This window comes from Electrophorus electricus, chromosome 16 (genome assembly GCF_013358815.1).
Source record: "Electrophorus electricus isolate fEleEle1 chromosome 16, fEleEle1.pri, whole genome shotgun sequence".
Taxonomy (NCBI): Eukaryota; Metazoa; Chordata; class Actinopteri; order Gymnotiformes; family Gymnotidae; genus Electrophorus; species Electrophorus electricus.
This window is the reverse complement of record NC_049550.1, coordinates 10,463,876-10,481,034: the sequence shown is the minus strand read 5'-3', so window position 1 is coordinate 10,481,034 and position 17,159 is coordinate 10,463,876. Positions and strand designations below refer to the sequence as shown.

Sequence of the window (17,159 nt, the reverse complement as noted above, 5' to 3'; positions counted from 1 at the left end):
TCACTCTTTACATTTGAATGACACATATTACAATTAATATACTAAAATATTGTCCATACTTGATCATTTATCTCGTTGTTCTTACATGATATTTTTCTGGTTCTTAATTATCCATCTCATTGTTCGTGACGTTGGGAGGTGAGGCAGGATACAAAGACGAGCCGTGGTTCAGTAACACTGACGTTTATTGAAACAATGCTGAATAAACTTAAAACATGAAGAACAACACTATGTTAATGGACTAACACACAACAAAGTGCAAAGCACAGTATAGTGGCACACTAGCATATTAGGCCACAGCCCCAGACCACCACCACATGGCGAGGTCAGAGAACCTCACACACCGATATGGGCTAGCACGGACAGGACAGAGGGGAGGACAACAGGGACCAGTACAATAAGAGACACAGGGACAGGCACACTAACAGGCATGGAAACAGACACAAAGGGAGACAAAGGGACCGGCACAGCAATTGTGATGGGGATGGGGATGGTAATGGGAATGGGCATATACATACTTCTACCACACAAAGGACTGGGAAAAAGTCTGGGGAGGCTGGAAAGAACCCCAGCCCCTGTCATCAGGTGAGGTGAGGTCCAACGAGTCCGGGGGGAGGGGGGGGGAGCTCTCACGGCCGAATTGGGTGGTGATGGCTTCTCCACTTTTTGGGCTGACAAGCCACGGAGCACACCAGATGATTTGCCCGTCTCTGGAGCTGGCACTGGTGGTGCTTCTTTTTTTTCTCCTCTAGATGCATGAGCAGGCACATGGGCTATAGGGCTGTGTGCCCTAGGTGAGCGAGCATGCTTTAATGATGGAGTCCCTTTAAAGGTGACACAGGAAAGCTTGCAGGATCTAGAGCATCTGCATCAATGGATCCCTGGATTCTGTGTCTGTCCTGAGGCTGACATCACCATAATCCTCACCCTTGGCATAATCCTCATAGCCATCTTGGTAATCCATGGGGGGCAAGTAGGACCCTGCAGTGCCCGACCTTTATACTGATAGTCATAGTCATGTCAGTCCGGTAGTCCAGTGAAGGCAGGTAGGACTCTGAAGAGTCTGACCCTGGGCCACCATCAGGGTCAAGTGATTTTCTTAAGGCTACACAGCTGTTTAGTCCCAATCCCTTGAGTTCCCTTCACATTGTGCGTTTGGAAATGCTCTTACTTTCACTATTAAACATATCCCTGAGTTCTACTGTTGTTTTTCTATGATTTGATCTCACCACACGTTTAAGTGATCACCGATCACGATCATTCAAGATTCTTTGCCGACCACATTCCTTCCTGGAAAATGATGTTTCCCCACTGTCCTTCCACTTTTTAATAATGTGTTGGACAGTTCTTAACCTGATTTTAGTAGTTTCAGCAATCTGCTTAGATTTTTTCTCTGCTTGTTGCATGCCAATAATTTGACCCTTCTGAAACAGATTAACATCTGTTCCACGACCACAGGATGTGTCTTTCGACATGGTTGTTTAACAAATGAGAAGCTACTCACTGCATCAGTTAGGGTTAAATAACTTGTTGCAATAAGGCCCCCCCCCCCCAATCTTGGGTGCACTCAAGGTTTCATCCAATGCTTTACGGAGTTTTAACTTGGCTTCCTTGGCGCCCTTGGCTTGCTCACTGGGGCTTTGACTTGGACATTTGTTAAGCCTCTTTATGACAACTGTTGTAAAAGGCGCTATATAAATACATCTGACTTTGGCTTTAATAACACAGTCAGGGTCATACATAATTTTTACAGACGTTTTGTAAATTCCTAGGGAAATTAAACATTCACATGACTTGATACTATATATAGTCTATGGTTTGCAACAAGAACAGAGAGACGTTGTCTGAAAGCGACTAACGTGATGCGGTCCATGCTGATGGTTCGATTTGGCGACACTCGATTTTTTCCGCCTGTTTTCTGTGCTGAACCGTTGAACCCTGTAGTGGATGATTGGCTGTACCAAGGTTCATACTGGACATTCCGGAAGTTCTTCAAGTTAGGAGTTTTACTCTGTGATTTAGCTAGCTAGATATTCGATGTCCTCTGTATGGTGGCATATTGGTCATGTATCTGAAAACAGAAATTGTAACGCCGTCGTAACAAATATAGTGAACACAACAAGAACATTTTAAACAAACGAGTCGCTTATCGGTAATCACAAGGTGTTATGCAACAAATGTGATGTCAGGCCGCTACATTTAGCCAAAGCTTGTGCTCTCTGTACTCTGCTGTTAGCTGAATAGTTAGCTACCTTTACAAGCACATTTTGAACCCGGACAAGAAACCAGGAAAGGACACAACCAGCTCAACTTTGTCAGACCTATTCCACATCGGGCGTCACAGTTGCTGGAAACAAAAAAATACCATTTTTAAAAGGATGTCCTTTTCAGCGGCAACAAGATTAGTCGGCTCCTGCCTTTCACGTAGCTCCGGGATACTTTCGGTATGTGCGAGTAATGTTAATGCTTCGAAGATTTCATCACTCACCAGAAAATGGGACCTGGGTAAATATCAGATTCAAAGAAGAGAAATTACCTCTGGCAAAATAACGCAGCCTCTCAGGTAATGGGACATATGCTGACTAACGCTAGCTAACCTAGGGAACGTTGAATTTCACTTTGTACGGAACAACTATCTCCATCTTAACCTTACCAGCATTTGGCTTGGGCGGGTAACAGTTATGCTAGATTTAGCTATCTAGCCATAGCTGGGGATAAACCAAACAATTACTTAGTTACTAGCATCTAGTATTGGTTATTGGATATTATTAGCTTTAAGATTTTAGCCATAATCTTAACAGATATTGCGCAGAGCTTGTATGTGAAAACACCGAACATGTTTAATTCCTGAGAGTGACAAAAGGAAGGAACACACTGCATTGTTCGCTTGGTAGTAAACGTTTGAGAATTATTAATGTATTATGAATATAACCCAAGTTACTGTGCGAAGTGTCAGTTGAGGGCTTCCTTCCCTTAAACGCACTGTGTATAGATGGCATTTTTAGCGTTATAGTATGAATTTATGCCTTTCCAGTTTGCGTTGCTTATGTTAAAACACAAGGAATTAAATTACGTGTGACCATATTTACATTTAGCGTTACGGCATTTAGCAGACGCTCTTATCCAGGGCGACTTACAAAATTGCTTTGTCATTTACTCATAGAATACATCCTAGCCGGCACAGTAGGTTAGAGTTCAATATACCAATGAACTAGAATACTGTTGAAATGCAGGGATCAGTTCTGATGTCTAGAAGTGCAAAATACATAATATCTGTCTCAGACAACGATAAGTACAAAAAACAATAAGTACTAGTTCCAGTTGGTCAACATAGGAGCAGGGTCAGTGGTCGTTTAAATATTCCACAAATAGATGGGTCTTCAGTCTGCGTTTGACGACTGCAAGGGACCCTGCTGTCCGGACATCCAGCGGAAGTTCGTCTCGAAAATAGTCTCGTTGCTGGTATTCCATTAAGACTTGAAGCATGGTATTTCAAGCCGAGCTGCACTTGAGGTTCGAAGTACTCGAGTTACGGATCGGTCTTTGACCATTGACATCATTTATCGATATAAATGTATTTGGTTTGAACTTCCGCTCTACTGATACCTTTGTACTTAAGATAGCAAGGTATGTAAACATTTAAGAAATACGTTAAAGTCCAGGGAGTGGGTGTGCTGCTTGTCACCATTAAAGTCATCAGCATAGGTCAACATGGTAGTTCAGTTATACGCGAACAGGGGCTGGAGTTTAAATGCTAGGAAATTTGGTCTGGCAGTTTGCCAGGACTAGACTTGATGAAATTGTGCTCTGAAAAATTGAAGAATAGGCTAACTTGACTGAAACTTCAAATAGGCCAAATAGTGTCTTATGCTTTTTTGGCACTAGAGGGCAGCGTGATAACAAAATTCGCCTGCTATTCTTGAAACTGTCTCGTGTTGAATAAGTAATTCAGTTTCACATGTTGAACAGAAAGAAACCCCTGACTTTATTCTGACTGTCTTCACACTGCTAGATCGGAAAACAAGGTGACCATTAATTTCATTGATCGAGATGGAGAAAAGATTACAGTCAAGGCTTCCCCTGGTGACACACTCTTAGATGTTGTGGTTGAGCAGCAGCTTGACTTTGATGGATTTGGTAAGTACATATATTTTTGTCTGGGGCATTTCTCCTCTAACTGCTGTTTACTTTGTTTGCCTTGATTAAAAATATGATACATTTCGTGAGGGTGTTCATTTCAATAACAACTACAGATTTCTGTATTTTATTCAGAAGTAAGAAAGAGGAAAAGCAAATGAAATGCAATGAAATCTGTTTAGAAAGACACATTAAAGATAACCTTCCCTTGGTGTTTAATATAAAACAAGGGAAGAACGTTATTGGTGGAATTGCCCTTTAATCTCTTAATTTCTTCCTTCACCAGGAGCATGTGAGGGAACTCTTGCTTGCTCCACCTGTCACCTCATATTTGAAGAGGACACATACAAACAACTAGGACATATCAGTGATGAGGAGCTGGACATGCTGGACCTTGCCTATGGTCTCACAGATACGTAAGTGGTGTATCCTGTCCATCTGACACCAGTTCATTAGCACTTTCTCACTGTTTTGTCTCAGGACAGGGGGAGCTTTTTACTAGAGCATTGCAAAATTGCACTTCAGGCATTTATTTTAGGGTTCATGATGTAGGTTTCGGTGCCTCTTTATGTACGGTACCTCTTTTTGCACAGCAATATGATAAATTCAGGTAGCATTTTGTGGCATATGGCTTCTGCTGACAACATTTCCCATCACTTTTCTCCATATGTGACTGGACCCCAACGTCTAGTAGAAGGTGAATGTATGAAATAATGTTGTAAACATGCTGTTCAGAAGTCCTAATACCCTTCTTAGGGCATTGTGGAATCTGTGCTTTTCAAATTGTGGAGAACACAATGTGGAATAAAGTTGTCATCCACCATATCAAATACATTTTGAATTTCAGTATCATATATGAACGTGGTCCAAATTGGTATTTATAATGCCACATTTCATTATATTTTTGTTTTTATATTTTGTATTATAGAGACCAATTTGCTTTTAAAAGCAATATGTTTAATATATTAGTTTCATTAATGTTATATTGACTTTTACTTCAGAAATGTAACTTGTGCCCAGTGAAGTGCACAAGCAAAAACAAAATCACACAAAACACAAAGTTTATGCTAAGAAAAAGCTTATGTGATAGACATGTAAAACTTCCAAACCAGATTTGATTAAGGATGCAAGAGGAAAGGATGATTCTTGTTTTCTACAGGGGTCAAGATTTGCCGTGAGAAATGCAAAACAGTCAGTTTCTCTTAAACCAAGAAAGGTGTGTTTAGTTACTCCTGCAGATTTCATAGATTATAGGATAGATGCATAGGTCACAGTAGTTAAAATTCACTGTGTGTCATTATTTTGACAGTTATAATTACAAATTTTACTAGTATGTTCTGATGCCAGCTAGTGAAGGTTATAAATGTATGAACTGAAGTTAATGAGTTGGCTGTGTTTAGTTTTGTTTATAAAGTTGAATTATGCCAAAACCCTAAATTTATGGAGAAAATCTAAAGAATTAATTCACAGAAATAAAAAATAAGAAATGAAAAGCAAAATAAGAAATAACAATAAGCAAATAATAATTAATTTTTTTTTTTTACATTTCCCTGATCCATGTAAGCTTATTTTTGGGGGTGTTGGGGGTTCTGTCTGAGCTGATTGATAATGTCACAAGATAATGAAGTGGATTGTTTATCAGTCATGGTCAATAGACGCACCATACGAGCCTTATGGATGTGTTGGGGAAGGTATGTCATCAAAGCTGCATTTAATGTGGCTGTTGACACTAAAATCCCTTTCAATAATGTAGTTTTAACTGAAAGCATTCCAGCAATTTTATAGGATGGGGTCTACATGAACAGTGGCTAGAGTTGAAGTGCCAGGAATTTTGATCTAGCAGTTTGCCAGAACTAGATTTAGTACAATTTTCCACAGTATTCAGGTAGGCTTATATATGAACAAAAGCCAGAACGTTACTGGATAAGAGGATGTTTCCGATGATTTGTTTCTCCTTCCTGCTTTTATCCTAAAATGACTGTCAAGCTCTTCATCTGTGTATACAGTCTGTGGTGTACCTGCATTCTATTCTTTCATACTTTTCTTTATTGTTCAGTTTTTCTAATGTCACAAGCACATCTTTGTGAACACAGTATTATGTGCAACATCAGTGACAGCTAATTCTAAACTAATAACACTTTTAGCAAATTGACACCTAGATCACATTCTGTCAGTAAGCTAACAATGTTACTAATGTACAACACTGTTCAAAACCAATCCCTGTTGCAGAATGACACATCACATGCGGACTGGGCATTATCCATGTTTCTCTTACAGAGTGGGCATTATGCATGTTTCTCATACAGACTGGGTGTTATCCATGTTTCTTTACACCAGATAATACCCTAGTGTAAAGTATTACCAGAGGTTGGTTGGGGGTTGAAGTCTTATCTCCTGCTGAAACAAAATCTGGACTTTGAATTCCTTTCACAAAATGCAGCACTATGTAAGTTATACATTTATTTTGTTCAGTTGTTGCTTTATTTGGAAGTTAATCAGATACATGGGAAATGCACTCACTGGCAACTTTATTAGGTACACATTTCTAGTACCATGTTGGATTCCCTTTTGCCTTCAGAACTGCCTTAATTCTTTGTAGCATAGATTTAAAAAGGTACTAGAAACATTCCTCAGAGATTTTGGTCCATATTGACATGATACCATTGCACAGTTGCTGAGATTTGTTGACTGTGCATCTATGAAGTGAATTTTCTGTTCCACCACATTCCAAAAGTGCTCAGTTGCATTGAGATCTGGTGACTGGGATGGCCATTTGAGTATAGTGGACTCATTTTCATGTTCAAGAAACCAGTTTGAGATGATCTTAGCTTTCTGACATGATGTTATCCTGCTGGAAGTAGCCATCAGAAGATGGGTACACTGGTCTTAAAGGGATGGACATGTTCTCCAACAACACTCAGGTAGGCTGTGGCTTTTCAACGATGCTCAGTTGGTTTTATGTGGCCCAAAGCATACCAAGGAACTATCTCCCACATCATTACACCACCATCACCACCAGCCTGCATCATTGATACGAGGCAGGATGGATCCATGCTTTCATGTTTACGGCAAATTCTGACCCTACTATCCGAATGTTGCAGAAATTGGGATGTTCAGACAAGGCAACATTTTTACAATCTTCTGTTATCCAATTTTGGTGAGCCTGTGCGAATTTTTGCTTCAGGTGCATTTTCTTAGCTGACACGATTGGCACCCACTGTGGACTTCTACTATATCTGCTTCAAGGTTTGACATGTGCATTCAGAGATGCTGTTTTGCATATCGTTGCCTTTCTGTCATCTGGCAACTCTGTGACCTCTGGCATAAAAAAGAATTTTCACACAGAGAACTGCCTCTCACTGAATAATTTTTCTTTTTCAGACAATTCTCTGTAAATCCTAGAGATGGTTGTGTGTGAAAATCCCAGTAGATCAGCAGTTTCTGAAATACTCAGACCGGCCCGTCTAGCACTAACAACCATGCCATATTCAGTTAAATCACCTTTCTTCCTCATTGTGATGCTCGCAGCAGGTCATCCTGACCATGTCTACATGCCTAAATGCATTGAGTTGCTGCCATCTGATTGGATGATTAGCAGTTGAACAGGTGTACCTAGTAAAGTAGCCAGTGAGTGTATTTTACCTATATACCACCAAACCCCATGTTGCATCCCTGATTAAAATCTTGGCAATCTCACAGCATTGGGCTGCAAGCATGAGAGGCCGAACCTGCCAGCATTTGCCAGAAACTTCATCTACCAGTGTTCCAGAGAATCTACCTTAGCTACCTTGCCAAGTGTTCCTCTGATAATTAAACTAACACTGAATTAATTAATTAATTCCTGTTTTAATTTTGTAATGGTGTTTCTGAAATTGTAATACAGTACACAAATTGTCCATGCATTTATTTGTACTAGAACAGAGCTTTTAATGGGTTTTTGAAGTTCACTGCACTGATTAGAGCAAAGCTTTCTCTCTTGACTCTTTACCTCCAGGGAAGACTTGGCCTTGAGATTCATCTTGGTTTTGCTATCAGTTGATTGATTTGCACTGTACTTGGAGGTCATGTGAAATAGCAGATTACAGCATAATTCTACAAACTGTTGAACTCTGAATGTGTCTCAGAAGCTCTTCTCTACATTATATTACCTGATTTAATGAATATGACTTTTCTGTAAACATTTTATTACAATTGTCTTTTAATAAGTTTTCCTTGCCCACTTATGGCCCAGCTTATGAATGTCAATTTCATTCGTACATTGACACCTTTTTCATTACTGTTTTCTTTTAAAATTTTACCTTTTTATTTTACCAGATTTTACTACGTTCCATTTTCATTTAGCATAATGTAATTGCATATTTTAACTGAACTGATTTTCATTGTATTAACTTACTGTCCTTGCACAGGTCCCGTCTGGGTTGCCAGATCTGCCTTACAAAATCCCTCGATGGCATGACCGTACGTCTACCTGACAGTGTGGCAGACATCAGGCAGGTGGATGGCAAAGCCTAGGGCTTCCAACCACCTTCACCAGCCAACAACTACTGCGTAACTTTAATTAGTATACAAGTGTACATAAATTATGGATGAATTCAAAGATGATTGGAGGAGGTGTGATTATTACTTAATTACACTTATGGTGAGTATTATTTTTTTCAAGACGTGGCAGCATTTTCTTTTTTCTCAGGTCGAATCCAAAGGCATACCTCGATTAATTTTGTAATCTGTTTACGAGTAGATTTTTGATAGTAATCATAGATACACAGACATTTTGTGTTAAAGTTCCCAAGTACCTCTTTTCATAACATAGCATGTAATACAGTGCAAAGGAATTGATTTAAAAAAAGAAAATGAAAATGTGAGATATATTTAGGATTAGATTTCAAATGTTAGCTAGCTAGCCTTTTTCACAATATAACCCACGTCATATTTAAGTACTAAGCACAATATTCATACTGTGTATTGAATAGTTATTGTTTCACACATTGTAATTAGTGTACCAATAATGCAGTAAAATCTTAATCATCTATAGACTACGACTTACTGTTGTGTTTTAAGTACTTTTTAAATAAATTGGATTGTTTTTATAATTGCATTTTTCCCCCTGGTACACCTCTCTACTGTCAACTTTATAAGGCATACATTGCCATCAATAATGTAAATATAACTAAACTAAATGTTAGAGGTAAAAAAAAGAAAATTAAAAAAAAAAGAAAATTTGAAGTTGTCACCAACAATTAAAGGAGCAAGGCTATAGACCTAATGTTCAGTGCATGTAATTGTATTTGCTAAAATCTGAAAGCTAAAAACCCTATTATAGCTCATACCTCTTGGTCTTACAAAATGACATTTGGTTTCACATCAAAAGAAAGGTCATAAATCATGCATCAGTGGGGTGGGGTCTAGCAGGGAGTCGAATGGACACTGCTCATCCTCTCCTTCTGGCCATATAGGTCACTCACCTCATGTGGGGGCTCACGTGATTGAGGAATTGACTCTGAGTGCAGCTTTGAAGGTCATCTGAACTTTGAATAAGAAACCCTGGTCCGGTGAACTGCTTGGACAAGGGTGCAAGACACGTTTGGAAAATGGGAGCTGCGGAAGGGTTTGCTAATGGGGAAAATTTAAATCTGGGTTACCTTGTTGGGTGTGTTCCTCGACTTTAAATATTCCTTGAGCCCTCGTTAACGAGCTAAATGTCAGTGATAAAGAAGGCTTCCCAGACAAAACAGCTTTGTCATTTTTGGTTTTGTTTTTTCACCTCAGCAAGATCATGTATCGTTCTTGTATAATAGATAAATGCAAAGTTGAACAATAGTGCATATTAGGTTTTTCAACTAAGTTGAACCTAGCAGTTCTAAGGTAAAACCCTAAACTCTTAATGTAGCTGCCTATGTTCAGGTCAAATTTGCAAATAAAACCATGTTTTCCATTGTGAAAAATAATCTAATGGAAAGTTCAGGATTCAGTTAAGTACCCCTACTGCGTAACTACAAATATTTTGACCAAGCATCATGGTAAATGTTTATACTGGTCTGGCAGGTTCAAAGATTCTGCACCAGGTGATGCTTATGCTGGCAGAGTGTCAAGAAGCTGAGAGGCTCTGTAATTCCTGCAATGTTGTAATTCCTTTAAAGGACAAGTATGACTTAAAAAAATAATAAAGTCACAGACATCTACATGTTGAAGACCTGGTATCATGGTACATGTTGAAATCTGGTGTGGTTCAGAATTACCAGGACTAGAGCAAAAAAACATTTTTACATAATGTTAAAAGCTTTTTGTTCATTGGATTTACACTTCACGTTTTGAGTGTAGTAAATAATATTGAAAGATAATGTACCACAAGACGCAAATCTCTAAGTAATGCAGCATAATTACTCTATGAACTGACATGATCTGAAATGTGATTAGAATGATTAGATGTAAGTGAGAATACGATATTTCTACATTCTGCAGATCATCACAAATGTGACATTTTATTATGACCATTATAAACCTCAAGATAAAATGATCTATCGTCCTTTGCAGTTGAAAATATGAGACAGCAGCAAAGACAGAAAAAATGCATTACTGCCTTTAGACACTATGTGAAGCATAATAAAACAAATATATGCATCATAAAAACAGGTACAGTATTTTTTGAAGACCTCTAATACAATCACCATCCTACAAGGTAATACATGTACAAAGGGTTGATGGCTATATTCTAGAAAAAAAATATTCTGCAAATTAAGACTTTTAGATTTTTTTCTACTTTGTATATACATCAATATTCATTCACTGTCACTTCACAACAATTCAGTCTTAAAATATAGAAAATATATGTCTACAGCATAAATACATAAATATAAAAACAAAGAGTATTTTACTGTGCATAACATCCTTGTCTTATTTACCTTTGTAGGAACAGTTATCAAATAGCAAATTAACATCAAATATGTCACAGACTTCTATAAGTATTGATTTTGTAATGTCTTATATTTGCCTTAAATTTCTCCCTGAAATATAATGAAAATATACTAGCGGTTTTGATACTTAAAATTTACATTTGATAAAGCAGATGGCACTTTGCTATCACAATTATTTTTTTCTCGCAGAACATTAAGGATTAATTACATAGCTACACATCTATAATTTTCAATAGCAAGCATTATATTAATTATTTCAATATCACTAATTTAATGAAATATCAACCTAATTTGCAACCTTGTTTAGATCACTTCCGAATTAATTAAATTGTAGTATGTCAATTTAAAGTAAGGTAAAAGAATGAACTGTGTGAAAAAAGCCCACTCCTGAAGAGCTATACACTGCAAAGGTTACTGGTGGCAGAGCATTAAATTAAGAAGCCACCTTGTTTTAAGAACACACAAACACTAAAGATGTTAATCTGCCAGTTAATTACACAGGAATTCTCTTCTACAGGAATGAGAGTGTGATTTCTGCCTTAATAAGCTTCTATGTTTGTGCATATATCTATATTTATTTTACCTACCATAATTTTATTTAATCAGTAAATAAACGCAAACACCTAATGTGAATAATTACACTTCATATAAATGCATTGCATTTAAATCATAATTCTGAAACTGAGTTAGTGCAACTAATAATCATTACAATTACCATTTAAGACTGGCCTGCCTAAACCTGATGTGGTGATGTAAAGAATTACAGGGAAGCAGTGGAATAAATACAAAATGGGTTTCACGTTCAATGCTTTCCATGCATAATTCTTAGAGCAATGTTTTACATAATCTAGTTTTCTGCAGATATGTTTTTCATTATCCAACACACTGAATTTGATCAATCTAACACTGATTTTAGGAAGCACTGCCTTGGAGACCAGTAACTTAAACGTAAGATTCCTCTGCAAAAAACATTTTTTCCATGTCCTCCATTCGAGGGTCACTGCACCGCCTCATCCACTCACGTTTGCCATGGACAACAGCCATTGCCACTTCCTGACTTTTCTTCAGATTATTCTGGGTATCATCACCTCCATGCCAAGAGAAATAGTCTCTTACGGCCTTGGAGGCAGCAGGTGACAAACAAAACTGGGGTGCACTAGCCTTGTCATGTGACTCCACATCGGACACTTTGAGTCTGAGTGTGTGGGAGGAAGAATCTTTGTCTTGTTTTTCTATGGCCTGGTGACGTAGACACTCCAGGCTCTTTGAGAACTCCTTATCTAGCAGCAGACAGCTCTGTCCAGGTTCAGATGCTCGACGCAGAGTGGAAGGATGTATGTGGGACCTCTCTTCTACAGGAATGAGGGAGTGTGATTTCTGCCTTAATAAGGCTAAGCATTGTGCACCTTGGCCATAAAACATAGACTGTGGTAGACTGCTGTTGTCTTTTCCTGTTGTACTGCTCTTCTGAATCTTCCTGCTTACTGGGGTTGTCTTATGCCCTGAGCAGGCCTGGTTGTGAAGCTCTCTCAGTTCTTTCACTGTTAGTGGTTTCTCTGAGCCAGTATAAACTGACATGCTGCGCTGCATCTGGTGCAAAGCTTCTTGATATGTTGGCGGACTGGTATGTCTTTTCCTAGGAGTTGTTAAGTTAAACTCTGGACTTCTCTCCCTGATGTGGCCTGCATTACAAGAGTTATCACACTGGTGGTGCGGATTACCACTGTCATCATCCTCCAGACCAGTTTTGTCTTTAGACAGGGAGAGTCTGTGGTCTTTCTTTAGCCAGGTGTTGGGATGCAGCCCATGTGTGTTTCTCAAATGACTCCAGTCAAATTTCTCTTTAGGTGGAGATTCCCTAGGAGAAGGGATTGTTGGACCAGGTGAAGCTAAGGACGCAATGCCAGGTGACTGGGGAGAAATATCCACTGAGGCTTTGAAGCTGGGTACAAGACGGGGGCTAGTTTTGGCCATGTCAGCTGAGTGCTGAGAGAATGCACTGTCCAGGGAGCTGACTGAAGAATGTGTTGGTGAAGCCATAGGAGAGTAAAGACTTGAGTAGCTGGTTTCAAGATGCAGAGGAGGTGGTTTAAATTGCTCTTTTTGTTGTTGGGGAGCATTCCTCTCACTGTGATCCCTCTCACTGGGGCTTCCCAGCTTCTGCAGTTTCAGCTTGTTCAAATGCTTGACAAACATTTTGTCTATGTCACTGCTACCTGGGCTTTTCACACTGTCGTAACTGCCCTTTCGGTTTGTACTAGCCTCCAGGTATTTGCTTATTGACGAGGTTGAGTTCCAGATGGCAGGCTCGGAGCAGCGCCTCTGCTGACGAACTCCCTTGAGCACCTCAGCGGTGAAAAGTGGGTGAAGAGAACATGGGCTCACCACTGGGGCTCTTTTTCCAGAGCGTACAGGGGGGGGGGCAAGGGGTGTTGCTGGGTTGTTGTCTGGGTCTGTGTCAGGTTGATCAAGGTCACAGTCACTCAAAGTGAGGACTGAGTCGCGGCTACAACTGTCTCGGTTTCCCCATGACCTTTGTGTGGGTTGGAAGGGTGATCCAGAGTCATCATTCAGCTCATTCTCAAGGCTGTCATAGGATGAGTCAGTCATCTGGTAAGAGGACACATCTGAATGTGTTGAAAGAGGAAGAGGGGAAGACAGTGGGTCAGTTTATGAAAAGTATGAATAGTATAAGAGTGAGATTTATTTCTAGTGACATTGTTTAGCAATTTTTTTGTTTGTTTGTTTTACCAGATCCATGAACCATCTGTGCTGCATCTTTGAGGATAACCATCAAATAGTGTGGTCACATCTTCTCCCATTACTTCTATGCAATTTTCAATCATCAGCCGTGCCAAGTCACAGACCTAAGAACAGAGCAAAACCAACATTCTGTTTTTTGGATTTTATTTTGGTTTCACGAAACTAAACAGCATAGTACAACTACAGTACATATTGAATATGAAATGCAAATGAATCCCAGGAATAAATGATATGTTCAAAGTCTCAGAATTTTCAGCGTTCCAATTAGAATTGTTTGAAAATCTCTGATTTCCTAATTCCTCTTGATTAGAATAAAAATGAAGAGACATGGAGCAGTGAGATGACATCAGCAGGGGAAATCTAAGTTAGATTTCTTTTGGTTTGTTTTTCTGTTTGACTCCAACAGATGCATGTTACATTGTGCTTTGATTTCATAACTGTCAACCATAAAGATGTCAAGGATGTCATTCAAAAACAAAATGTTTTCAATCAAATTTGGAATGCAGTCTAACTATTATCAACTAAATTGGTATACCTGTCCCACAATATTATATTGTGTGTGGTATCTTCTAAAATAAAAATGACATTTCACAAGACATTTCACAAAAAGCCTTATAATCAATTTTAGACTCAGAACAAATAAAATCTAGAAAAGCCTGGTTTTCACCACCCCAGACAGACAAGCTTTTGGTTTATACACAGTATGTAATTCTGCAACCACACTAGGAAAAACACTAGTGGCAGAGAGAATCCCATGTTCTTATTATTTCCTCGAAGAAAAATAGGCATGGTTTATTGCAGTAAGAAGGCTCACAAACAAATTCAAAGTTTAATTTGTGCTTCACAGCAGTTTATTTAGGCAGTGCTGGAGCCAGCTTTGCTGAGATCAGTGTTGCTGAAGAATGTTGAAATCTAAAAATTTTCTGGGCTGAACAGCAACACACAGGCCACCACACACATATCCAAACAAACCGCAAGAGGCAAAGGCTCCGTCGTAGCGGATATTGTGAGAAAGGCATTGACCTCAAGAATCTGAAGGAAATGCTTGAAATATTTCCCGTGAGCTGCTGCTTCCAGCAACTAGCTCAAAACAACCCCAAACAAAAAACAAATTGCATGAAACAAGATCTGCCTATATAAAATAGAGCAACAAAGACTATGGGTGGCAAATATCACAAATGCTATTAAAAAAGGCTCTGCAAAAATAAAGTACTAAAAGAGGAAGTTTTTGTGCTTTTTATTAAAATAAATGTATTATTTATACATTTACATGTACTCTTCATGTACACAACTGCAATCAGGAGACATTGCATCTGACTGTTGGGAAGTTTCAGCATATTCTAGTATTAATGCATGTGCTGGTGTTTTTTTTCACATAAAAAAAATCTGTACCTTTTGAGCCTCATAAATTAATACTATGTGAGCTATCATGACAGTGCCTGGTGACATGCATGGGAGACATAACCCACCTTTTTGGCACCTTCTCCCTCCATCTCAGGGCTGCTGGGTGCTGGGAAGAGAGCATGCTGGGAGGCGATGCAGACAGCTAGGTTAAAGGCGTTCATCTGGTTGTCTTGAGCACGGAGCTGGATGCTGTACAGTACGGCCAACACATGCTTTAAGAGGAGGATGTTCTCCGGGGGAAGAGAGGCCGCCAGTCTGAAAAGTGAAATCCAGAGATTAGTGAGCAACCTGACTCTGTAATGGTAGAGCTAGCCTCCTGACCGAGATGCTGAGGTAAGTTTAAGGTACTTCTTAATGATCTTCAGCTGGTTGTAGTTTGCCTCATCAGACACATCCATGGTGGCCATCCATTTCTCGTAGAAATCTGACATTAACAGACTGCACGGTATGCTCCGCAGGAAGTCCTACGATATGGGTACACACACACACACACACACACACACACACACACACACATTCTACAGTCACAGTGCTGACATGGATGACATGGTTATGAAATCAGATGAAGCTGAATAAATCCCTTTTTTAAAGTAAGAGTAAACTACACTGTTTCTAAGTTAAGATATCCAATACTACAACTACTGTACTACTGGTGATATATTTTAAACTTTGAAGGTGCACTGTAAATGTATTATCAGCCAGGCTTAATATATCTAATATACAGGCAATTAAATCATGAAATACTTTGATATTCACTTAAGGCGATTCGTGTGAACTTATATGTGTCACCTCTAAATTTAATTATGCATTGCAGAGCACTTCTTGATATGAATGACAGTTTCTCAGAATACCTTAAGGGTACTTAACAAATTACAGGATTATATTATAACATACTGTCTCACACCAGATGACTCATAACACTGATGGAATAATGGAAGCAGCTTAATAAATAGAGTATAAAATGAATACAAATTCTTTATGTGAGTTACTGGTTAGTTTCACACTTCATACAGAGCAGTGGTGTAAGTAACCACTTTCTGCCCCTGAATGGTACGCTGACTGTCAATGGGAAATATACCTACCACATACTAATAACGTCTACACAGGTATAGAAGAAGAGCAGCAAAGAAAAAAAAAGTGGAATTTGGAATGGCCCATGTGAATACACTGACTGCACCTCCAGACTGCATACACAGGGAACATGGGGCTACACTGAAATGTTGGAATAATGATGGTCCTGTACAGTATAGAAAAATAAATATGGCAAATGTTAATTCAGTTAAGGAATTCAGCTGCAGAGGATTTCAGACCTTCAAATGTACTGTATTTCCAAAACGTGTGCAACAGGAATATGGCATTCAAATTTGGATTCAGCTTTGACAGCTAGAAAATGTTTGGTGGAATGTTTGACATTTGCTTGGTACTATATAGTATAAGGGCTGTTCCAGAATGTCATCTAGACTCAACACTGAACATGTGGGACGCATATGACATCTATTCTGAGACATTCAAAAATGTAAACAGGGGTATGTTCTGGGAAATAACCCACACACAATAGCTAACAACAAACAGACAGACACATGAACACGCATGTATACTGGCACATGTGGATACACAGACACACACACACACCTTTGGGAAGTGAGAGGATTACCAGTTACTTGGCATAATAATAGTTTACAGGTTGTTCTCTTTCATTAATATATTAATTTCACTTTATATCATAGTATCAAGCTTGCCTTGAAGACTGCTGCAATCACAAAGACAGACTGGCGGGTGAACTGAATGTCCTGGATTCCTGAATCCAGCCTGTCTTCTCAGCTCCCTACAAGCCTTGGCCCCAGCAGAACGCCGAAGATTCCCCTTGTGAAAGGCCCCTCTTGAAAGAGAAACACAAGCATGTCCTACAGACAGACAGAAAAGCAGATGGGGATGGAGAGAGAA

The 17,159-nt window shown here is 39.1% G+C and overlaps 2 protein-coding genes across 3 annotated transcripts in view; one reads left to right on the top strand and one right to left on the bottom strand.

Annotated features, from left to right (window-relative positions):
* The first annotated feature begins 1,858 nt into the window (after positions 1–1,858).
* fdx1 (ferredoxin 1) lies at positions 1,859–9,232 on the top strand. Of its 2 annotated transcripts, XR_003410529.2 has the most exons (5): positions 1,859–2,563; positions 4,013–4,137; positions 4,424–4,553; positions 6,475–6,583; positions 8,544–8,601. XR_003410529.2 is itself a non-coding variant. In XM_027008712.2 (4 exons), the coding sequence occupies exons 1-4, from the start codon at positions 2,379–2,381 to the stop codon at positions 8,647–8,649; spliced, it is 546 nt and encodes a 181-aa protein (XP_026864513.1). In that variant the 5' UTR covers positions 1,863–2,378; the 3' UTR covers positions 8,650–9,232. The 2 variants fall into 2 exon arrangements, 1 of the variants encoding a protein (XP_026864513.1); XM_027008712.2 differs by lacking the exon at positions 6,475–6,583 and having other exon boundaries at positions 1,863–2,563; positions 8,544–9,232.
* A 1,009-nt stretch (positions 9,233–10,241) lies between these two features.
* The window catches only part of LOC113577470 (rho GTPase-activating protein 20), a 19,868-nt gene continuing 12,950 nt past the window's right edge, over positions 10,242–17,159 (bottom strand). Inside the window, 7 exon segments of the mRNA XM_035534943.1 lie at positions 10,242–13,681; positions 13,816–13,915; positions 15,281–15,470; positions 15,564–15,679; positions 16,955–17,029; positions 17,031–17,068; positions 17,071–17,119. Coding sequence (XP_035390836.1) covers positions 11,991–13,681; positions 13,816–13,915; positions 15,281–15,470; positions 15,564–15,679; positions 16,955–17,029; positions 17,031–17,068; positions 17,071–17,119 — 2,259 coding nt within the window. The 3' untranslated portion in view covers positions 10,242–11,990.